The following is a 17,268-nucleotide window of genomic DNA, read 5'->3' as shown; positions in this document are numbered from 1 at the left end:
TAAAAAAAGGTAACATGAATTAGGTTATCTGAGGTCTAGCTCTGACTCTACTAATTTTTTTTACTTAATCTTGGCCTCTGCAGCTTCAGCTTTTTCATTTATAAAGAAAGAACTCACATACCTCCTGATTTCAAAACTTACTACAAAGCTATGGCAATCAATAGAGTGTGGTACTGGCCTAACGACAGACATACAGATCAAAAGGATAGAACTGAGAGTTGAGAAATAAACCCTTATGTTTGTGGTCAATAGATTTTCAACAAGGGTGCTAAGACAATTCAAAGGGAAAATAGTCTTTTCAACAAATGGTACTGGGATAACTGAATATTCATAAGCAAAATAATGAAGTTGAACCCCAACCTCTCACACCATTACAAAAAATGAATTCAAAATAGATCAAGGACCTAAAGGAAGAGCTTGGACTGTATGATTTCTGGGATCTTTCTTCCAGCAATAAAATTTATGGTTACACGGAAAGAAAAAAATTCACTCATTTAATTATTAATTCATTCCACAAACATTTATTGCTTACCTACTATATGGCAGTTATTATGCTATGTGTTGGGCATATAACGATGTATATTATAAAATTCTTGTCTTCAAGGACTTCCCAATTTAATGGAGAGAGAGGAAAAAGTTTAAAATGATGTAATAATTAATAGCAGTTAAATATAGTGTTATGGCTCTAATGGCTTTAACTACTACCTATATATAGACAACTCTTTCCAAATTCAAGACTCATGTATTCAATTGTGTTTTAAAATCTCCAACTTAGTTGTGAGTTATATTTATTCCTTCTTCTTCCTCACCCTTAACATCTGAGTAACAGTAAGGCTACACATGTGACTGAACAAGTCCATCTAAAACATAAAGATGATCCAGACATGTTTTGACCTTTTGTGATTTTGGAAAGTTAACATAGTGCCCATTCCAGTAAGGGGAACAACACACTGTAATCAAATACAATAAGAATTTGGTGCGAAACATCTACTCAGTGGTACAATGGAATATTACTCAGCCACAAAAAAGAATGAAATCCTCCCATTTGTGACAACATGGATAGTTCTAGAGGGTATTAATGCTAAGTGAAATAAGCCAGACAGAGGAAGAATAATACTGTATGATTTCACTTATATGTGGAATCTAAAAAAAAAAAAACACACACAAATGAACAAACAAAACAAAACAGAAAGAGACTTATAGATACAGAGAACAAACTGGTGGTCACCAGAGGAGGAGGTAGGAAGTGAAAGGGACAAGAGGTACAAACTTCCAGTCAGAAAATAAGTAAGTCATGGGGATGTAATGTACAGCATAGGGAATACAGACAACAATATTGTAATAACTTTGTATGATGACAGATGGTTATTAGTTTTATCAGGGTAATCATTTTGTAATATAAATAAATGTCAAATCACTATATTGTATCTGAAACTAATATAATATTGTATGTCAACTATACTTCAATAAAAACAAACAAAAAAACATCTACTATGTGGGATAAATAAAGATCATAATAGCTTTGCATCAGTTTAGGTCAGGTTTTGCCAAAAAAAAATAATAATAATAATAGTAGTAATAAGTTAAAAAAAACTTTTCTTAGAGGTTTTTGGATTTTAGAATCCAAACAGACACGAGATCTTCACCCTATATTCTCTATTCTTCTACTAAGATGTCCCAAATAAAATGTAATCACTCTCTAGTGACAAAGTTTGATTAATTCTTTCTCTTCAATCCTCCCTCAAATCTTATACTTTTCTCCATTCTTACAGGTATGGCCTTAGTTTAGGGTCTTATCTTCACTCATCTGAGTTACTGACAAGGCTTCTTATTTCCAATCTATTTTCTGCAATTCTGTCAGAGTGATTCTTCTAAAATGCAAATCTAATTGCACCTACATTTTTCAATGGTTTTCTATTGCTTTTAGGCTGCAGTTCAAACTTCTCACAAGATTTACAAAACTGCCTATACATGATCTGGCCCCTGCTTACTTTTTTTGGTTCATCTTTGACCATTTTGGCTACACTACATGTAGTGATGCCCTCTCTCTATTTGGAGGTCTCACACATATTGCTTGGTGTTAACCTTAACTGCCTGGTTAACACTGCCTGGTGTTAACCTTAACTACATCCTGAGTCCTTCCTTTTTTGTCTGGCTCAATCCTTTATTCTGGGACTTACATCCAAGAATCAAAGGCCTGCCAGAAGCCAGTGCCTGCAGCCTCACGCAGGTCCTGTGGAGTTTCTTTTCAACCCTGCAGCCCAGCCTGTTGGTGCTGACTTGTCCTAATCAGTGACTACAGCCCAGCCCAGCCCATTAGCAGTCTTGTGTTTGTCTGCCCTGGGCTATCAACTTTCTGCTGGTGGAACTATTTGTTTGCTTCACGGAACACTTTTCAGCTGGTATCTTAAAATAAGTTTTTTTCTTTTACCGTAGAAATTACAGAAAAGTATAAGGGAAAAATAAACATTCTTATAATTCTAAAAAAAAAAGAATTATATTGCAATCCACAGAATGGCATTCTATAAAATAGATGTAGGCCTCTATTTATGGGGATGGTCATCATTCGACAATATTTATTATTAGTTTATGCACTGTCTCAGACAATAAGGAAGCAATGTTGAACAAGACAGACATGGACCCTGCCCTTACATTTTAGTTGGGAAGAAAAACAAAAGAGGAAACTGACAAATGAAATAAAAATTGTGGTAAAGTGGCAGGAAGGAAACAAAGCTAAGGTAAGAAAAACAAAGTGAGGAACAGTTACTTTAGCTACCATGGTCAGAAATAGCCTTTCTCAGGAGGTAACATTTAATCACAACCTAAAATAGAAGGAACCAGACATGTAAGGGTGAATGGGATTAGGGAATAGTATGTAAAGGCCCCAAGAGGGATGGGAAAGAGCTGTGTGTTTCTATCTGGGAGATGACCATTGTGGCCTGACCAAAGTGAATGAGGGGCAAAGTGGCATGAAATGAGATAGGGGCTAGATGTTGCAAGGCCTTGGGGGACATGATTAGGTAAAGTGGATTTTATGTTTATATATTAAGGAATTCTGGAAGGGTTTTTAAGCTGGGGAGTGACATGATTTAATTTATATTTTAACATGTATGGGAAATGGGTTAAAAGAGAAGAAGAGAGCAAACAAGGAACCTGGTTAGGTGGCTTTACCAGTAGTCTAGGTGAAAGATGACTGAGTGATGATGGCAGAGATGGAGAAATATGGACAGATTCAACATATATCTTGGAGGTTAACGCAGTGTTTCTGAAACCATGTCAGACACGATGGTATACATGATTTGGAGTATAGGAACATTTTATTAGAAAGAATATACCTAGCACATCAGACTGGTGATTTACTGAATATTATTCCTTGGGATGAGACAAGTTGATTAAACATAAAAAATTAAGTAAATAATAGCCTACGTGGTATGGAGCTACGGTAAAAATCACGAAGCTAGTTTGGGATACACTGTTAATGGATGTGATGGCAGGGTAAAGGAACACAAGGAATAAAAAATGTGTTTTAGCTTGAACAACTGAGTATAGAGCCATGAGATAAAGAAGAGTTAAGTCAGGGTTGGGGGAGCTGAAGTTCAACTGTGGATAGTTTGAGAAGTCTGTGAGATGTCCAACTGGAGATTCATACCGTGCAGCCGGAGAAGACTCTGGGATGAAGATAATAAATGCTATGGTACTCAAATCCATGAGAATGGATAAAATTACTTAGGAAGAAATTAAAGAGAGAAAAAAGGGCCAGGACTAAGCCCTGAAAAACCGCAAAATTTAAAGGACACATGGAAGAAAAGTTAGAAAAGGAGATTGAGAAGCATAGGTTTGTAAGGTAGGAGGAAAACGTGGAGTCAAGAGGCCTAAAGAGAAAAGTGTTTCGAGGAGGGAATGGTCAAGCATGTCAAACCTGCTGAGAGAGCCTAGAAGAGCAGGAAACGGAAGTGCCTACTGGGTGGGAATATGTTACATCTCTGGTGACACTGACAGAGGTTTTAATGGAGTGGGAGCCATACTCCAGAAGGTTAAAGAGTAAATGGAATAAGCAATAATGAAGTTGTACCTATCCGGTAGTCCCACTCTGTGAACGTTTATAAAAACAAATTGTGAGACTACAATATTTTCTCTTCTTTCAGGCTTTCTTGAGTTTTCCTTTAAAATTTCCCCGTTCTCCTTCTTTCCTTCTCCTTCTCCTATCTGATGATGTTTTGAACCTTTTAGTCAGAACCAATGATTCCTATCAATCACAGATCAGTAGTGCCAGTGAAGGAGATATTTATTGGCCAACCTATTTATCTTAGAGACTAGTATAGGAACTGCTATGTATATTGTAAAAATAGCCAATGGACAAATGTTTAATCAAAGAATTTAGGCCCTTCTTTTTAATTACTTGGTTTTCTTTTTGTAGCTTGTTCAAATTATCATGATCAAAGAGTTTAGGAATTATTCTTGTAGGCAGAGCAGGATGATGTGGAAGATAAAGAAATGTGATATCTGGTTTGATGCTAGACTTCGAATATTACTAGCTGGTGCATGAGTGTAATGGATAAGCTCATCGTGCCATCTGGCTAATGTAAAATGGAAAGCTAAGGTACTTGCCAATAAGAACCTCAGAAATGAATGAATTCAATTAGGTTTAGGTCAGCAACATTTGATCACCAAGCGTCTTTAGTTCCTAAAGCAGGTCCACTGCGAGTGGCAGACGGAGAATTTCAGAATTACCTGAGGAACTTCAGGAAAAAAACCAACACAAAACAGGTCCCTAGGACTCATCCATAGAGATTCTGATCCAGCAGATCTGGGGTGAGATCCAGCAATCTGCATTTCTAAAAAGCTCCCCAAGATTTCTGACATACAGCCAGACTGCAGAAGTTGGTACTAGAGTCCCAAATGTAAAGGTGATCCTTTGTTGCTAAGGTAAGAAGGTAGAGGTATAGAATCATGAAATGTTAGCCCTTGGAGGACGTTTAGAGAACATCGAGTTGAAACTCCTCCCCCTTTTTTTTCCAGTCAGGAAGATTAGAGTCCTACCAATTCACAGACACATCAGTCAAGGCTAGATCTCTTGCTTCCAGCACTTTTATAACATGCCGCCCTCTTTTGTTCTTTAGTTAACTTATATAAATAGGTCTTTAAGCAAATATATTTTAATTTGCCTACAGGCACTAATTACTTTTTCTACTTCATTGTACCCATAAGAGTGAACAAAGTTGGAACACAGTGGCTGCCTGCTGAAAGAAGGAAATGTGCCTTCTTGTCTACAGGTCTCTTCACAGCTTCCCCAGGTCCCAGTGATCATAAAGACAGAGACCGCAGCTTTTAGATCATATAATTTCTCATAGAAGGAATGGTTGACATATGACATGTGGAAGCAAGACCACTTTGTCAGGTAAAAGAATTACTAAAAGAGCTCCTTTTCTTGGAGCCACTGTCAGGTTCAAGTTTCTAGGTGGTGAGAATCTATGAAAGAGAATTAAAAAGTTGCTTCAGGGACAAATGGAGGGGAAAAATAGTCAACCTCCTACACAGTATGTGAGCTAATCTCACAGCTGTTACTCTGACGGTAGTTCTTGCCTACTATTTATAAACTAAGACTTAAGATAAAAGTAAAAGATGACAAAATGTTCTAAACACAATGTAAAATAAAATGATCTAAAGGTCTAAAATGTGTCCAATAGGTAAAATTTAAAAGTTTATCTTTGCAAAGTAGGATAAAGTTGTCTATGTGCACACACGCACACACACAAGGTAAAAACAAAATAAAAGGAAGGCATAAAGAATTTCTGAGTGAGTAAAGAAAGAAAGTGCTAAACTAAGCTAAGATGCTATAAAAGACTAATTTCAAGTAATTTGAAAGACTAAAATGTAAAGAGTAAAAGTCTAGAGACTAACAGATAAAAAGTTAAAAGAAAAAAAAAAACCCACAAGTAAGTATGAGCTAAGAGAAGAGCAAAAATTAAATTAAAAAACCAGAAGAATTGAGTAAAATAAGATTATAAAAACCATTTTTAGAAATAGAAGCTGCTCAAGTGTCTATCAACAGATGAATGGTTAAACAAAATGCTGGTATATACATATAATGGAATATTATTATTCATTATTCCATTATAATATTATTCATAATAATATTACTATTCAGCCATTAAAAAGGAACGAAGTTCTGATATATGCTACAACATTGATGAACCCTGAAAACATTATGCTAAGTGAAATAAGCCAAACACAAAAGGATATTATATGATTCCACTCATAAGAATTATCTAGAATAGGCAAATTCATAGAGACAGAAAGTATATTACAGGGTTACCAGGGGCTCAGGAAAGGCAGGAGGGGGGAATTATCACTTAATGGGTACATTTTTTTGGGTGATGACAGGGTTTTGCAAATAAATAGTGGTGACGGCTGTACAACATTGTGAATGTAATTAATGCCTGAATTATACACTTAAAAATGGTTAAAAAGGCAAATTTTGTTATACATATTTTACCACACAAAAAAATGAGGACGCCAAAAGAGACTAAAAAGAAAAATCGGTATGCACCAAAACAATTAAAACTAGAAATTAATATATTAAAATAATAAAATATGCTAAAATATTTCAAGAATATCACCCCTAAATGTAATTTAAGGAACCTAAGGAACCTAAGTATAAGGTAGGGGAGGTATGTCAAACAGGCAGCAGCATAAATAGATAGCTTAATCCCACGTAGTAGGATGAACATATAATTTACCATCCTAACCAGGACATTTTTGAGAGGAAAGGAGACACTACTAACAATTACACAGGGACAACAGGTGTAGACTGGGACTGTCCCAGGCAAACGGGGATGTGTGGTCACTCTACATATAAAGGCAATCATGTCCTCAAGGTTGAGGTCATGCCCATAGCTTGGGGTCTAGCCAAAGTACAGTAGTCTGAAAGCATCTTTCTGAAGGACCCAAGTGGTCAAAAATGCAAGTCCTTTTTTCTTTTTTTTACATAGAAGTGACACACAATTACATGGCCTTTACTAACGTTTACTAATCTGAGATTCATAAAACAATTAGCATATTATTAGATTTCATTAAGAGCTATGATGATATTCTAGGAATTTTAGAAAGCTGAATTATACTTTGAATTGCACTGGTAGGCCCAATGAGGAATTCCTAAGGTGAATCATTTTTTATACATCTATATTTTTATATATTACATAACAGCTCTATAAATATATATATTTATACTTATATTTGATTATAGACACTTGAGCCTGAACATTTTAAAAATCAAATTAGAATTACTGAGAAAATTAGTAACTGATATCGTATCCATTCTTTAAACTGAAATTAATCTTAATGACCTACAAATAGGTTAACTTAAACAGTCCATACCTTATACGAGAAGCTCCGACTTGGGATGTTTCTTGCTAACTCTGATATCTTGGGTTTACTCTGCAGACACTTGGTTAGGTGATATTTTTTCAATTTTATTCTATTGTAATAATGATCAGCGAAGTTACAGTGATTCAAATGCTGTTTCTGCATGCATTTCCCAAGGTGAGGAATACTATACTTCAAAGCTTGGAGAAATAATTTGCTCTTCTGCTGCATGATATCAAAGTCCCTGGTTTATGCTCCCTTTGGGGCTGCCAGCACGTGAATGATTTCACAGCTATGATTATACAGCAGTGGGTTCTCAGAGCATCTAAGAGCCGCAGTTCTTATCCCTCCCCTTCAGGGTCATGCACCCCTCAGGTTATGAATAACTGTAGACAGCTGATAACTCAGGTTAAAAATATCTGAAAACTTAGTATAAGTTAAAGTTTCATTCAAATTATACTTCTTGGTAGATGTGACTTAAATGTCTCATTTGTAAAGTCAATCCTATCAGGGTCAAACTATGCAGCACTGATTCTGGTACACATGGGGGCAAACTAAAAAACGAAACAAAACAGAAAACAAAAAACAAAAATAAAAATTTGCAAATAAGTACATGGACTTATTGGGGGCATCTCAGGAACTCTGAGGGCTTTAAAAGGCAAAATGGCTTTGATCTTATAAAATTCACAACATATCTTTGGTATGCATATGAAGGATAAATTGGAAAATCTAATTACTTAATAAAGGTGGAGGATGGGGGATTAATATTTGTTGAGTGTTTGCTACGTGCCAGATGCTTTTATATACCTTGTCTAATTTAAACTTTATAAGGACCTGATAGAGTAGCTATTATGATGTTCATTCTACAGGTGAGCAAACTGTGGCTCTGAGGGGGTGGTTTAAGCAACTGCCCCAGGTCACTTGGACAGTAAGTAGTAGAGCAAAAAGTCCAATCTTGTTTGGCTCCAAATCTTGAACGTCACAACGACTGGACTTTAACGTTAAAAAGGTAATTAGCTCTTTAGTTAAGAAAAAAATAACCACTTCAAGATGCATAGATAAAACGTGAGGCCATCTCCGGTTTCTGTTGGGAAGTTGGTTCTTGTTAACCTATGAAGGTAAGTAAGGCTAGTAAGTAGTTAAGTCAGAGACGTGGGTTCAGGTCTTCACCCCTGCACTTACTACCTGTGCCTCAGTTGCTTCATATGCAAAACTGACATAATGACACCATTTACCCTACGGAGTCGTTGTTCTAAGAATAAAATGAGACAATTTATGTTAAGATCTTAATACGGTGCCTGGCACGTAGTAACCACTCAATAAATAGTAGCTGTTATTATCAGGAGAGTAAAAATCTCCTGGTATGTTGCACACTGTTGAATGTTATCATGGAAGTCTTCCACTAAACGCCTCTCGATGTCAAAAGTACAATGCTGCGTCAGATTAACCACAGCTCCGATCCGCTACGACGCCCCTGCCCCCCTTATTCTCTTTCTATGTCGCAGCAAAATAACGAGTGGAGAGAGTGGATCAGCAGCCGATACTAGCAAAACAAAACAAAAAAGCCCTGAATCACTGTATCCATGCCAGCAGCCTCAATCCATCCATCTTTCATCCGCAGGGAGAAGACGGTATGCAAGGCTAGGGATGGGGGTGGGGTGGACGAATGGGTGTTCCCGGGATAACCTATTAGTTTATCTCGTGCAACTCTCCACCTTAGGGATGAGGCGACCTAGTGCGAGAGGGAGTGGTACCATCTGCCATGCAGTGAAAGAACATCGTTCAAAAAACGAGGACCAAGGGACTAGGGTGGCTGGGGGTGGGAAGGAAGGGGAGAAAAGAAGACATACCCCAGCATACGCCCCCCATACGTACGCAAACTGAAAGAGTCAGAGTCACTCCGGCCCTGGACACCGAAAAGACTGAAGGACCCGAAACTCTCAGGAGGGAGCGCAGCTGTCACCTCCGTCGAGTCCAGCCGAAGTCTGCGTTCTGCAGCTCAGAACAGAAGCTTACCCAGAACCGCCTGGAGCTGCTTTGCAGCACGCCGGTCTACGTAACCCCAATCTAGCAGGAGCATCAAGCAGATCTCGCCATCTTTATTGTGGTCAAGAATGGATGTTTCTCCTCCTGGGTTCTTTAACCATCAAAGATATAAGCCTTTTAGGTTCTTCGCTAGTCTTTTGAACTCTAGATGAAGTAGGGGAGAAGAGAACAAGGGGGGGGGGCAGCGTCCCACTAGCTCTGCCACAGCGCCCTCATCCTCTGGTCTGCCCTCACTCAAGATGGCCACCAGCACAATGGTGCAATGACGCGAGCGGCGCTACCCTGGTTGCCAAGGAGACGCGAATACCGGAAATGCGGTATTCGGGGAGGGCGCGCGCGCATGGACAGCGTCACAGGTCCTGACAGGGAAGAAGTGGGTAGGTCCTGGCAGGGGGAAGCTGTGGCGGCTGCAGCACGGGAATTGGCGGCTCCAGCGAGATGGAGTCTCAAATCGCGGACGTCGGGGCCGGCGAGGCTGGGCGCGCCGCGGGTGAGGGCCCGACCAGTGGCGGCGCCGCTCGGGGGCCAGCACCCTCGGCGTCCTTGGGAGCCGCCCGGTGGAAGCTCTTGAGGCAGGTAAGGGAGAGCCCACGCGCCTCACCTTTACCTCTGGCCACACCCCTCGCGTGTACCGGGGGAGCGACCGGCCGCTGCCCTCTCCTTGGCAGCTCTGGGAGTTCCCTCACAGTTTTGCCGGGAGCCACCTGAGAAGCTCACGCTTGCTTCACCTAATGTCCCACCCAAAGGGAGGAATCCGGTGGGGTTGGGCGGGGAGCGGGCAGCCAAGGCTGAGTTCCTGGGAAACTCGGATCGAAGTAGAAGATCCCTTTCTAGGCATTTGTCTGCATCCGCGAGACTTTTCTCCCGGCTCGCCAGTCGGATTGGTGGGGCCGCCGCTCCCCACCTCATACTGCTCTTCTTCCCTGCTTCTGTTTGCCTTCCTTCCCCAGGTTTCTTTTTGCTTCTTAACTCCTAGCCTGATTCTAGCCCTAAGTCTGGCCCCTCTCTTGGAGATCGGCGTGGTTGTCTGTGTGGGGACTGTGACGTTGCGTGCATTGCCTCGGTTTCTTCCGTATAGCGGAGCGTGAGGGGAGTAGCAAGAGCTGCCTTTCTCGCTTTCGCTGGGATGTGAAAGTTACGTATTTGTCTTGTAGTTTGAAGTGATCAGCCAGATTCTCGGTGTCCACGATGGGCTAGTCCGAGTGTGCTGGTTTGTTTAATGGCGGTTATCTTCTGCTACTTCAAAGTTGCTGATAACTTCAGTCGTGTGCCGGTTTGACAGAGTTCTGATTTGACATCACTGACCCTCTTTGCGAACCGTTTGAAGTGAAATCTGCTTACTGTTTTACACACCAGTGTCATGCCTCCGCCTGAGCTTTCCTGCTGAAAAGTTACTCAAGAGGACACTTTCCATTTCTGACTGTTGTATTGCAAAAAGAGTTTCCCAGCTATTGCGACTTTGAGATTGTACCTTTAGTATTTGGGGGGTTACTTTGTTTGCAATTGTCTCAAGTCACCTTTTCATATGGTGGCCTTCCAGTGCTGTCATGACATAACTCAAAGATCATTTCTTTTCTGATACATTGAAAATCTTTCCAGAGCATTAATGATCTGGCTTTGCTATTAATGTTACAGATGGTATTATAGGATAATAAAATGTGTCCTCATAGATCACTATCATAGGAATTTTCTATAGTGAAGTAAACCAGTTAAAATTGAATTTTCAAAGTAGTACCTTAGGGCCTTAAATTAATCAATCAAATCTTATTGTGATGTCTTCAGTGATTCTTAGTATCTAGTTGGCCAGCACTTAGGTTTATTCTGAATTTCTGTATACATCAGAACAAGGACAAGGTTAAGCTATGGCTGCCATTTGAACTCCCCACACACTTTGACATTTAATGTTTTGGTACACATGTGCCCTCTGCTTAGAGTCTTTTTTTATCTTCTTCTCTACGTGATGAATGACTGTTCATCCTTCAGACTTCCGTTTCAATCTCCTCTTTTGTGAAGCTTCTCCTGACTCCTCTGGACTGAGTTAGACCCTCAGCTAGTTGTACCAGTGAACCCCATATTCGCATTATTTTATGATCATCTGATCAGAGTCCATCTTTCTCGCTAGAATGGGAGTTCTCCCTGGGAAAAGATGACATTTTATTAATCTCCATCCTCTGCATCTCTCACAGGGCCTAGGTAGTTGGGTTTTAGTAGATATTAAGTGTTTTGGAAAACCTGAGAGTAAAGACAGTCTTTAAGTGGTCCGTAGCACTTAGTACTTAGTATATTGTATCACTTAGCTACTGCTGAGTAACAAACAACTACAACATCACGGTGGCAAATAATAGTGAGCATTTATTCTGTTTGTGCATTTGTGGGTCACCTGGGAGCTGACTGACATAGGCTGTGATCAGCTGAGTGGCTCTATGCTGCATGCTTGGTCCATATGCCTCTAATCCTTGGACCAGTTGGCTGACATGTTCTCATGGTGATGGCAGAGGTATAAGAGGGCGAGCTCAAGCACCAAAACACGTTTTAAGCCCCTGATAACATCCTGTTGGCCAAAGATACTTGGCCAAGCCTAAACTCAAGGGGCAGAGAAGTATACTTCACAGGAAGTAAATATTTTTCTATAATAATCTAATCTACCACATATTTTAAACATTTGCAGGCTTTTAGTAAGTATGTTTCAAATGAATGGACCATTCACATCTTGTATGCATACAGAACTGGAAAACCACGAGGAATCTAAACAGTGCTAGAGATATGCAGCTCTCTTTCTCTCTGTTGTGAGACATCTTCATGACATCTGCTAATGTCTGCTTGTCTTCTCCCTCACAATTCTGTCTTTCCATTACCCCATAGGGCTTTAATGCTATCTCATGGCCCTTCACTTTAACTGTTCAATATTTTCTATGTTTTATAATTAACATTTTTGAGAGAACACCTGGTTGACCTAGTTCATCATTTGATACCAGGTCACATGATAAATTGCTAACTTTTGAGTCTAGTGCTCACGTTAATCAAATGAGGTCTGGAAGTCTATGGATCAATTTCAATAGAGGATGTGGATAATATTCTCTTTTTGTTGAGTCTCATCACCTGATGGCAAAGATGGCTATTGGCAACTCACAGGCTTTCATCATCCACCCAGCTAGTGATCCAGAAGAAAAGGCCCTTTTCCCCAATACCCAAATCATTTCTTCCAAGTGACTATAATAGCCAAGGTTGGACCAATTTCTGTGTCCAGGAGAATGGGGCACTTTGGGTAGCCTAGGTCATCAGCCCACCCTGTGGCAGAGAAGATGACAACCCCACCATTATTACATAGAGTGAGAGAGGGGCAGTTCCCAAGAGTAAGGGTTGTAGGGCAGATGAAAAAGTAGCAATGACCATTACATGCTTGCGCAGATAGTCACAAATACCTACAGAATGAATAATTGCCTAGAGTTCTGAATACTTGGCTGAAGAATCTGATTACTGGAATATTTCACAGTACAATTTAAGTTAAAGCAGGATGCTGTATGTTTGAGACTATCAATGCTGAAAAAGACAGCATGATTCCTGGAATAGAATTTAATACAACTTGATTTTAGGCCCAGATCTACCCTTAATTATTTGTATGAGGATGAGCAACCTCTTTAGACCTTAGTTTTCTCATTTGTAAATGAAGGAGTGGGATTAGATTCCTTTAAGACCTCTTCCATTTCTGATTTTTTTTGTGTGTGTGAGGAAGATTGGCCTTGAGCTAACATCTGTTGCCAATCTTCCTCTTTTTGCTTGAGGAAGATTGTCCCTGAGCTAACATCTGGGCCAGTCTTCCTCTGTTTTGTATGTGGGACGCCACCACAGCATGGCTTGATGAGCATTGTGTACATTTGCACCTGGGATCCGAACCTGCAAACCCTGGGCCGCCGCAGTGGAGCATGCGCCCTTAACCGCTTGTGCCACCCGGCGGGCCCCAACAATTTTTAATTCCTGACCAACTTGTTTCATCTCTATTCTCTCCTTATGCCCACCCTCAGATTATTTTGAAGAAAATCAGATATCATATCATTTTTTTCTATAAATATTTCAGTGTGTAGATGACATTAAAAAATAATTACAATACCATATCACACCAGGAATAATTCCTTGATGTAATGAAATATCTGGTCAGTTTCCAAATTTTCCCCATTGTCTCATAATTTTTCTTTACAATTTGATTATTTTGAAACAGAATCCAATTAAGGTCCAAACATTGTTATTGGTTGATATGTTTTATAAGTCTTTTTAATCTACATATTCCCTCTGCATATCTTTTTCAACCCTTGCCATTTGTTTATTGGAGAAACTGAGTTTTTTGTCTTGTAGAATTTACCATAATTTGAATTTTGCTAATTGCACTTGATGATGTTGTTTAATGTGTTCCTCTGTCCTTGTATTTCCTATTTCCAAGATATAGAGGCTTGATCAGGTTCAGTTCTGATGTTTTTTGTGTTGTCTTGTTTGGCTGGTCAAGGTGATGGTGGTGTGTACTTTCATAAGTAATCCCAGTGATGTCTGGCTATTTTGGTTCTTGATGATTACCTAGATTCATGAATTCATGAGAGAGTTGAAAAATGTGATATTCTAATTCTGTCATTTCTTTTTCATTTATTACTTGGAATACTACTATAAAGAGAAACTTCCCCTCATCGTCTATTTGGATTCTCTGTTACAGTTCATATAGGATAGACAGATAAATACTTGATTCTTTCTCTTTATTTACTAGTTTTCAGAATAATAAGTTAGTTCTCTAGCATGCTTCAATGACCATCAATGAGGCATTGAAAAAATACCATTATGGGGGACTCCCTGGTGGCGTAGTGGTTAAGTTCCTGCACTCTGCTTCAGCAGCCCAGGGTTCGCGGGTTTGGATCCCAGGCACAGACCTACGTACCACTTATTAAGCCATGCTCTGGCAGGCGTCCCACACATAAAGTAGAGGAAGATGGGCATGGATGTTAGCCCAGGGCCAATCTTCCTCAGCAAAAAAGGAGGATTGGCAACAGATGTTATCTCAGGGCTAATCTTCCTCACCAAAAAAAAACCATTATAAACTAATGTATTTTAATTCTATTACATTTATTATCTTTGTTAATGCTCACACTGTCCCATTTTTGGCCAATGGACCCTTTTCACATTGGCTCCTGAGTCCTTTTGATAGAACCCTTAATTTTGTATGGCTTTCTTGTTTTTTAATGTGCAGGATGTTCCAGGCTCATCTTCTGCAATTCTTGCCGTTTCTCCAAGGGGCCTTACGTTGTTGTAATAGAAAATGGTATTAAGAGATAGCAATACAGGCATTAGGTGTGCTCATTGCTATCAGTTTGGTCATTGTTTCTAGACTTTTCCAGTGATCAGATGTAGGAAAAATATGTATAGGTTTAAAAAATGAAATATATCATTAGTTTATATTATACTTTATTCTGATTTAGAGCTACAGGGTTTTTGCTTAACCTCATTACTCTTACAGCCATGTCTCCTTTCTCCCATACTTAAAAACCCGGTTTTCACCAACGGAATTACTCATTTGATTTGTCTTTAAATACACACACACACACACACACACACCCACACACCCACACCCACACCCACACCGGCTCAGAATAACATACCTGCCCCTGCCTGGGTAAGCTTTGAAACTCAACTTTTCCCTCCTAACTTCACAAGCTGTTAAAAGTGCTGCTCCTCTTCTCAGCTCTTGCTTTTGGAATTGACAAATGTCCCATAAGAAAAGTGGTTGCAAAAGCCAGGCTCACGTCTCTAGATTTACCTCCTTTTAAAGATATTAGGCTGGTAAATCTTCACTCTCTTCTTTGCTCTCTGATGCCTTCAAGTAATGTTTTAAAATATTTTGTCCGTCTTTTCTAGTTGTCTTCAGTAAGCGGTTGGTCTAAAGGGTCTAATCTGCCATTATCGGAAATGGAAGTCCCCCTACCACTTGAACTTTGAACACTTAACTTATGTTTATATAATGTGACCACAATATTTGGTTTTATTTCAAAGGTTCTGAAGCAAAAACACCTGGATGATTGTCTACGACATGTATCTACAAGAAGATTTGAATCATTTAATCTGTTTTCAGTAACAGAAGCCAAAAAAAGGGAAACTGAAGAGGAAGTTGGTGCATGGGTCCAATATACAAGTGTCTTCTATCCTGAATACAGTATTGCCTTAAGGTAATGCTCACTCTAGTTAAGATTTTTTTTTTCCAAGTATTTTTCTCTTGTGGAAGAAAAACAATGTAATAAGAATCTCATTGTTCATTCTATTGAGTTTGCAGGCAATCTTTATCAGAATTTAGGTTTTGCAACTTTGTGTTAGGAAATCCTGCTGCTTTAACTGGATCTTGCTGTATTCTCAGACTAAAGAAAAAAATTCTCAGGAATGTAGTGGCATTTGAGGATAAAGTGAGTTAAATTAATCAAAGGGTTCATTTAACCATTCTTTCATAGCATTTGATTATGATGAAATGCCAAGTTCTCTTTTGAGGCAAAGAGGGCTGAAAGTGAAAACAGAATTTTCCCAAACTTAAGTAGTAGTTATCTGAAAAATCAAGCTTTGGTATTTTTCCCATTCATGTTTTGTCACTTTCAGAATAGAGTCTTAAGAATAGAATGAGAAAATACAGCTGAAAACACCGATATTGTGAGAAGCATATAGATTGTTCTGGCTTTAAAAATTATTAGACAAGAGAGTTGCAAACTGAAGTGACAAGATACCATTTTTACCGAATTAATTTTCTCTCACAGTTATAGTCTAGCATGTCGGAATATTACTGTAGGTGTTTGATTTTATAAAATCTACCTTTTCTGACAAGATTTCATATTTTGAAAGGGAGGGAGGAACACATTTACAGTAACTGTAAGAAGAGCAAAAAACGTTTTAAGTGGAAATGTGACTGAATTAGATTTAGGTAAGGCTCAGAATAATTAAAAAAAAGTTTTTACAAAAGATGTCTATTTATATGTTTCTTGAACTATTTTAGTTTAAAATATCTAAGCTTTAAAAGACACCATAATAGCTAAAAATTTGGGATTTGGATAAAAATTAACTAGGGTGGGCAGGGAAGAACAATTAGGATCTGGTTTCATGATACAGCTTTACCAAAAACTCCAAATAGAGCATAAAAACTTAGGGATTTGTGAGCTTGCCTCGATATTCATTATGAGATGCTAATTAGAATACCTTAACTGCCTTGCATTCTGATGAAGATAATTAGTTTATTCCTTGGTTAGGAAGGAAAGAAAAATGCATTAAATGCTTACTATATGCCAGGTACAGAGCTAGGTGCTTTGATATATTCTAATTCATGTAATCCTTACAATACCTTTGTGAAGTAGGAATGAAGGTGATTAAACAATTGGAAAATAGCATCTATCAGGAAATTAAAGAGAAGGACAAACAGAGTGATCCAGTAGGGTCTTCAGGTATAAAGTTCTAAAACTTATCTTCTGCATCCACTGGTAACAAGAGGCAATAAGTGTAAACTGTACCAAGAATAATTTCCTGACATCTTCAAGGCTGTGGTAAGGGTTAGCTGGAAAGAATGTGAAATCTTCTGTTCTTGAGAGCTTTCAGAACAAGGCATGGTTCTCTTCAAAACAAGGTGGAGATGACCCTGATGTAGCCGGAAACCAGGCTAGAGTGTAAACTGAGACTCCTCCCCAGCAGCATGGTTCTTTGTGATATATCCATTTTTGAAATAATAAATACAAGTGTCTCCATATAAATATGATGTTGAATCCTAGTTTATGGAGAGAAGACAAGTGACCGAACTAAAATTTTGGCCGCAATGGCTGCCAAGATGTTTTCTCTTTTTTCAAACCAGTTAAT

The 17,268-nt window shown here is 38.9% G+C and overlaps 2 protein-coding genes across 8 annotated transcripts in view; one reads left to right on the top strand and one right to left on the bottom strand.

Moving 5' to 3' along the window:
- PREPL (prolyl endopeptidase like) overlaps positions 1-9,566 on the bottom strand; it is a 43,986-nt gene extending 34,420 nt beyond the window's left edge. For 2 of the 6 annotated variants that reach the window (XM_004436696.3, XM_014792315.2), the window contains exons 1-2: positions 9,241-9,374; positions 7,378-7,919 (exon numbers count right to left, since the gene is read on the bottom strand). In XM_004436696.3, coding sequence (XP_004436753.1) covers positions 7,378-7,596 — 219 coding nt within the window. In that variant the 5' untranslated portion in view covers positions 7,597-7,919; positions 9,241-9,374. The other 4 variants (XM_087436822.1, XM_087436824.1, XM_087436823.1 and 1 more) reach the window with 4 other exon arrangements.
- A 195-nt stretch (positions 9,567-9,761) lies between these two features.
- Positions 9,762-17,268, top strand: part of CAMKMT (calmodulin-lysine N-methyltransferase) — a 369,438-nt gene continuing 361,931 nt past the window's right edge. Inside the window, exons 1-2 of one of the 2 annotated variants that reach the window (XM_004436695.3) lie at positions 9,762-9,987; positions 15,439-15,611. In XM_004436695.3, coding sequence (XP_004436752.1) covers positions 9,850-9,987; positions 15,439-15,611 — 311 coding nt within the window. In that variant the 5' untranslated portion in view covers positions 9,762-9,849. The remainder of the gene's footprint in view (positions 9,988-15,438; positions 15,612-17,268) is intronic. The other variant, XM_087436825.1, reaches the window with a different exon arrangement.

This window comes from Ceratotherium simum, chromosome 11 (genome assembly GCF_057802395.1).
Source record: "Ceratotherium simum simum isolate JZ-2026a chromosome 11, ASM5780239v1, whole genome shotgun sequence".
In the NCBI taxonomy this organism is placed as follows: Eukaryota; Metazoa; Chordata; class Mammalia; order Perissodactyla; family Rhinocerotidae; genus Ceratotherium; species Ceratotherium simum.
Note: the sequence above shows the minus strand (reverse complement) of the source record. Positions and strands in the feature narration are given on the sequence as shown.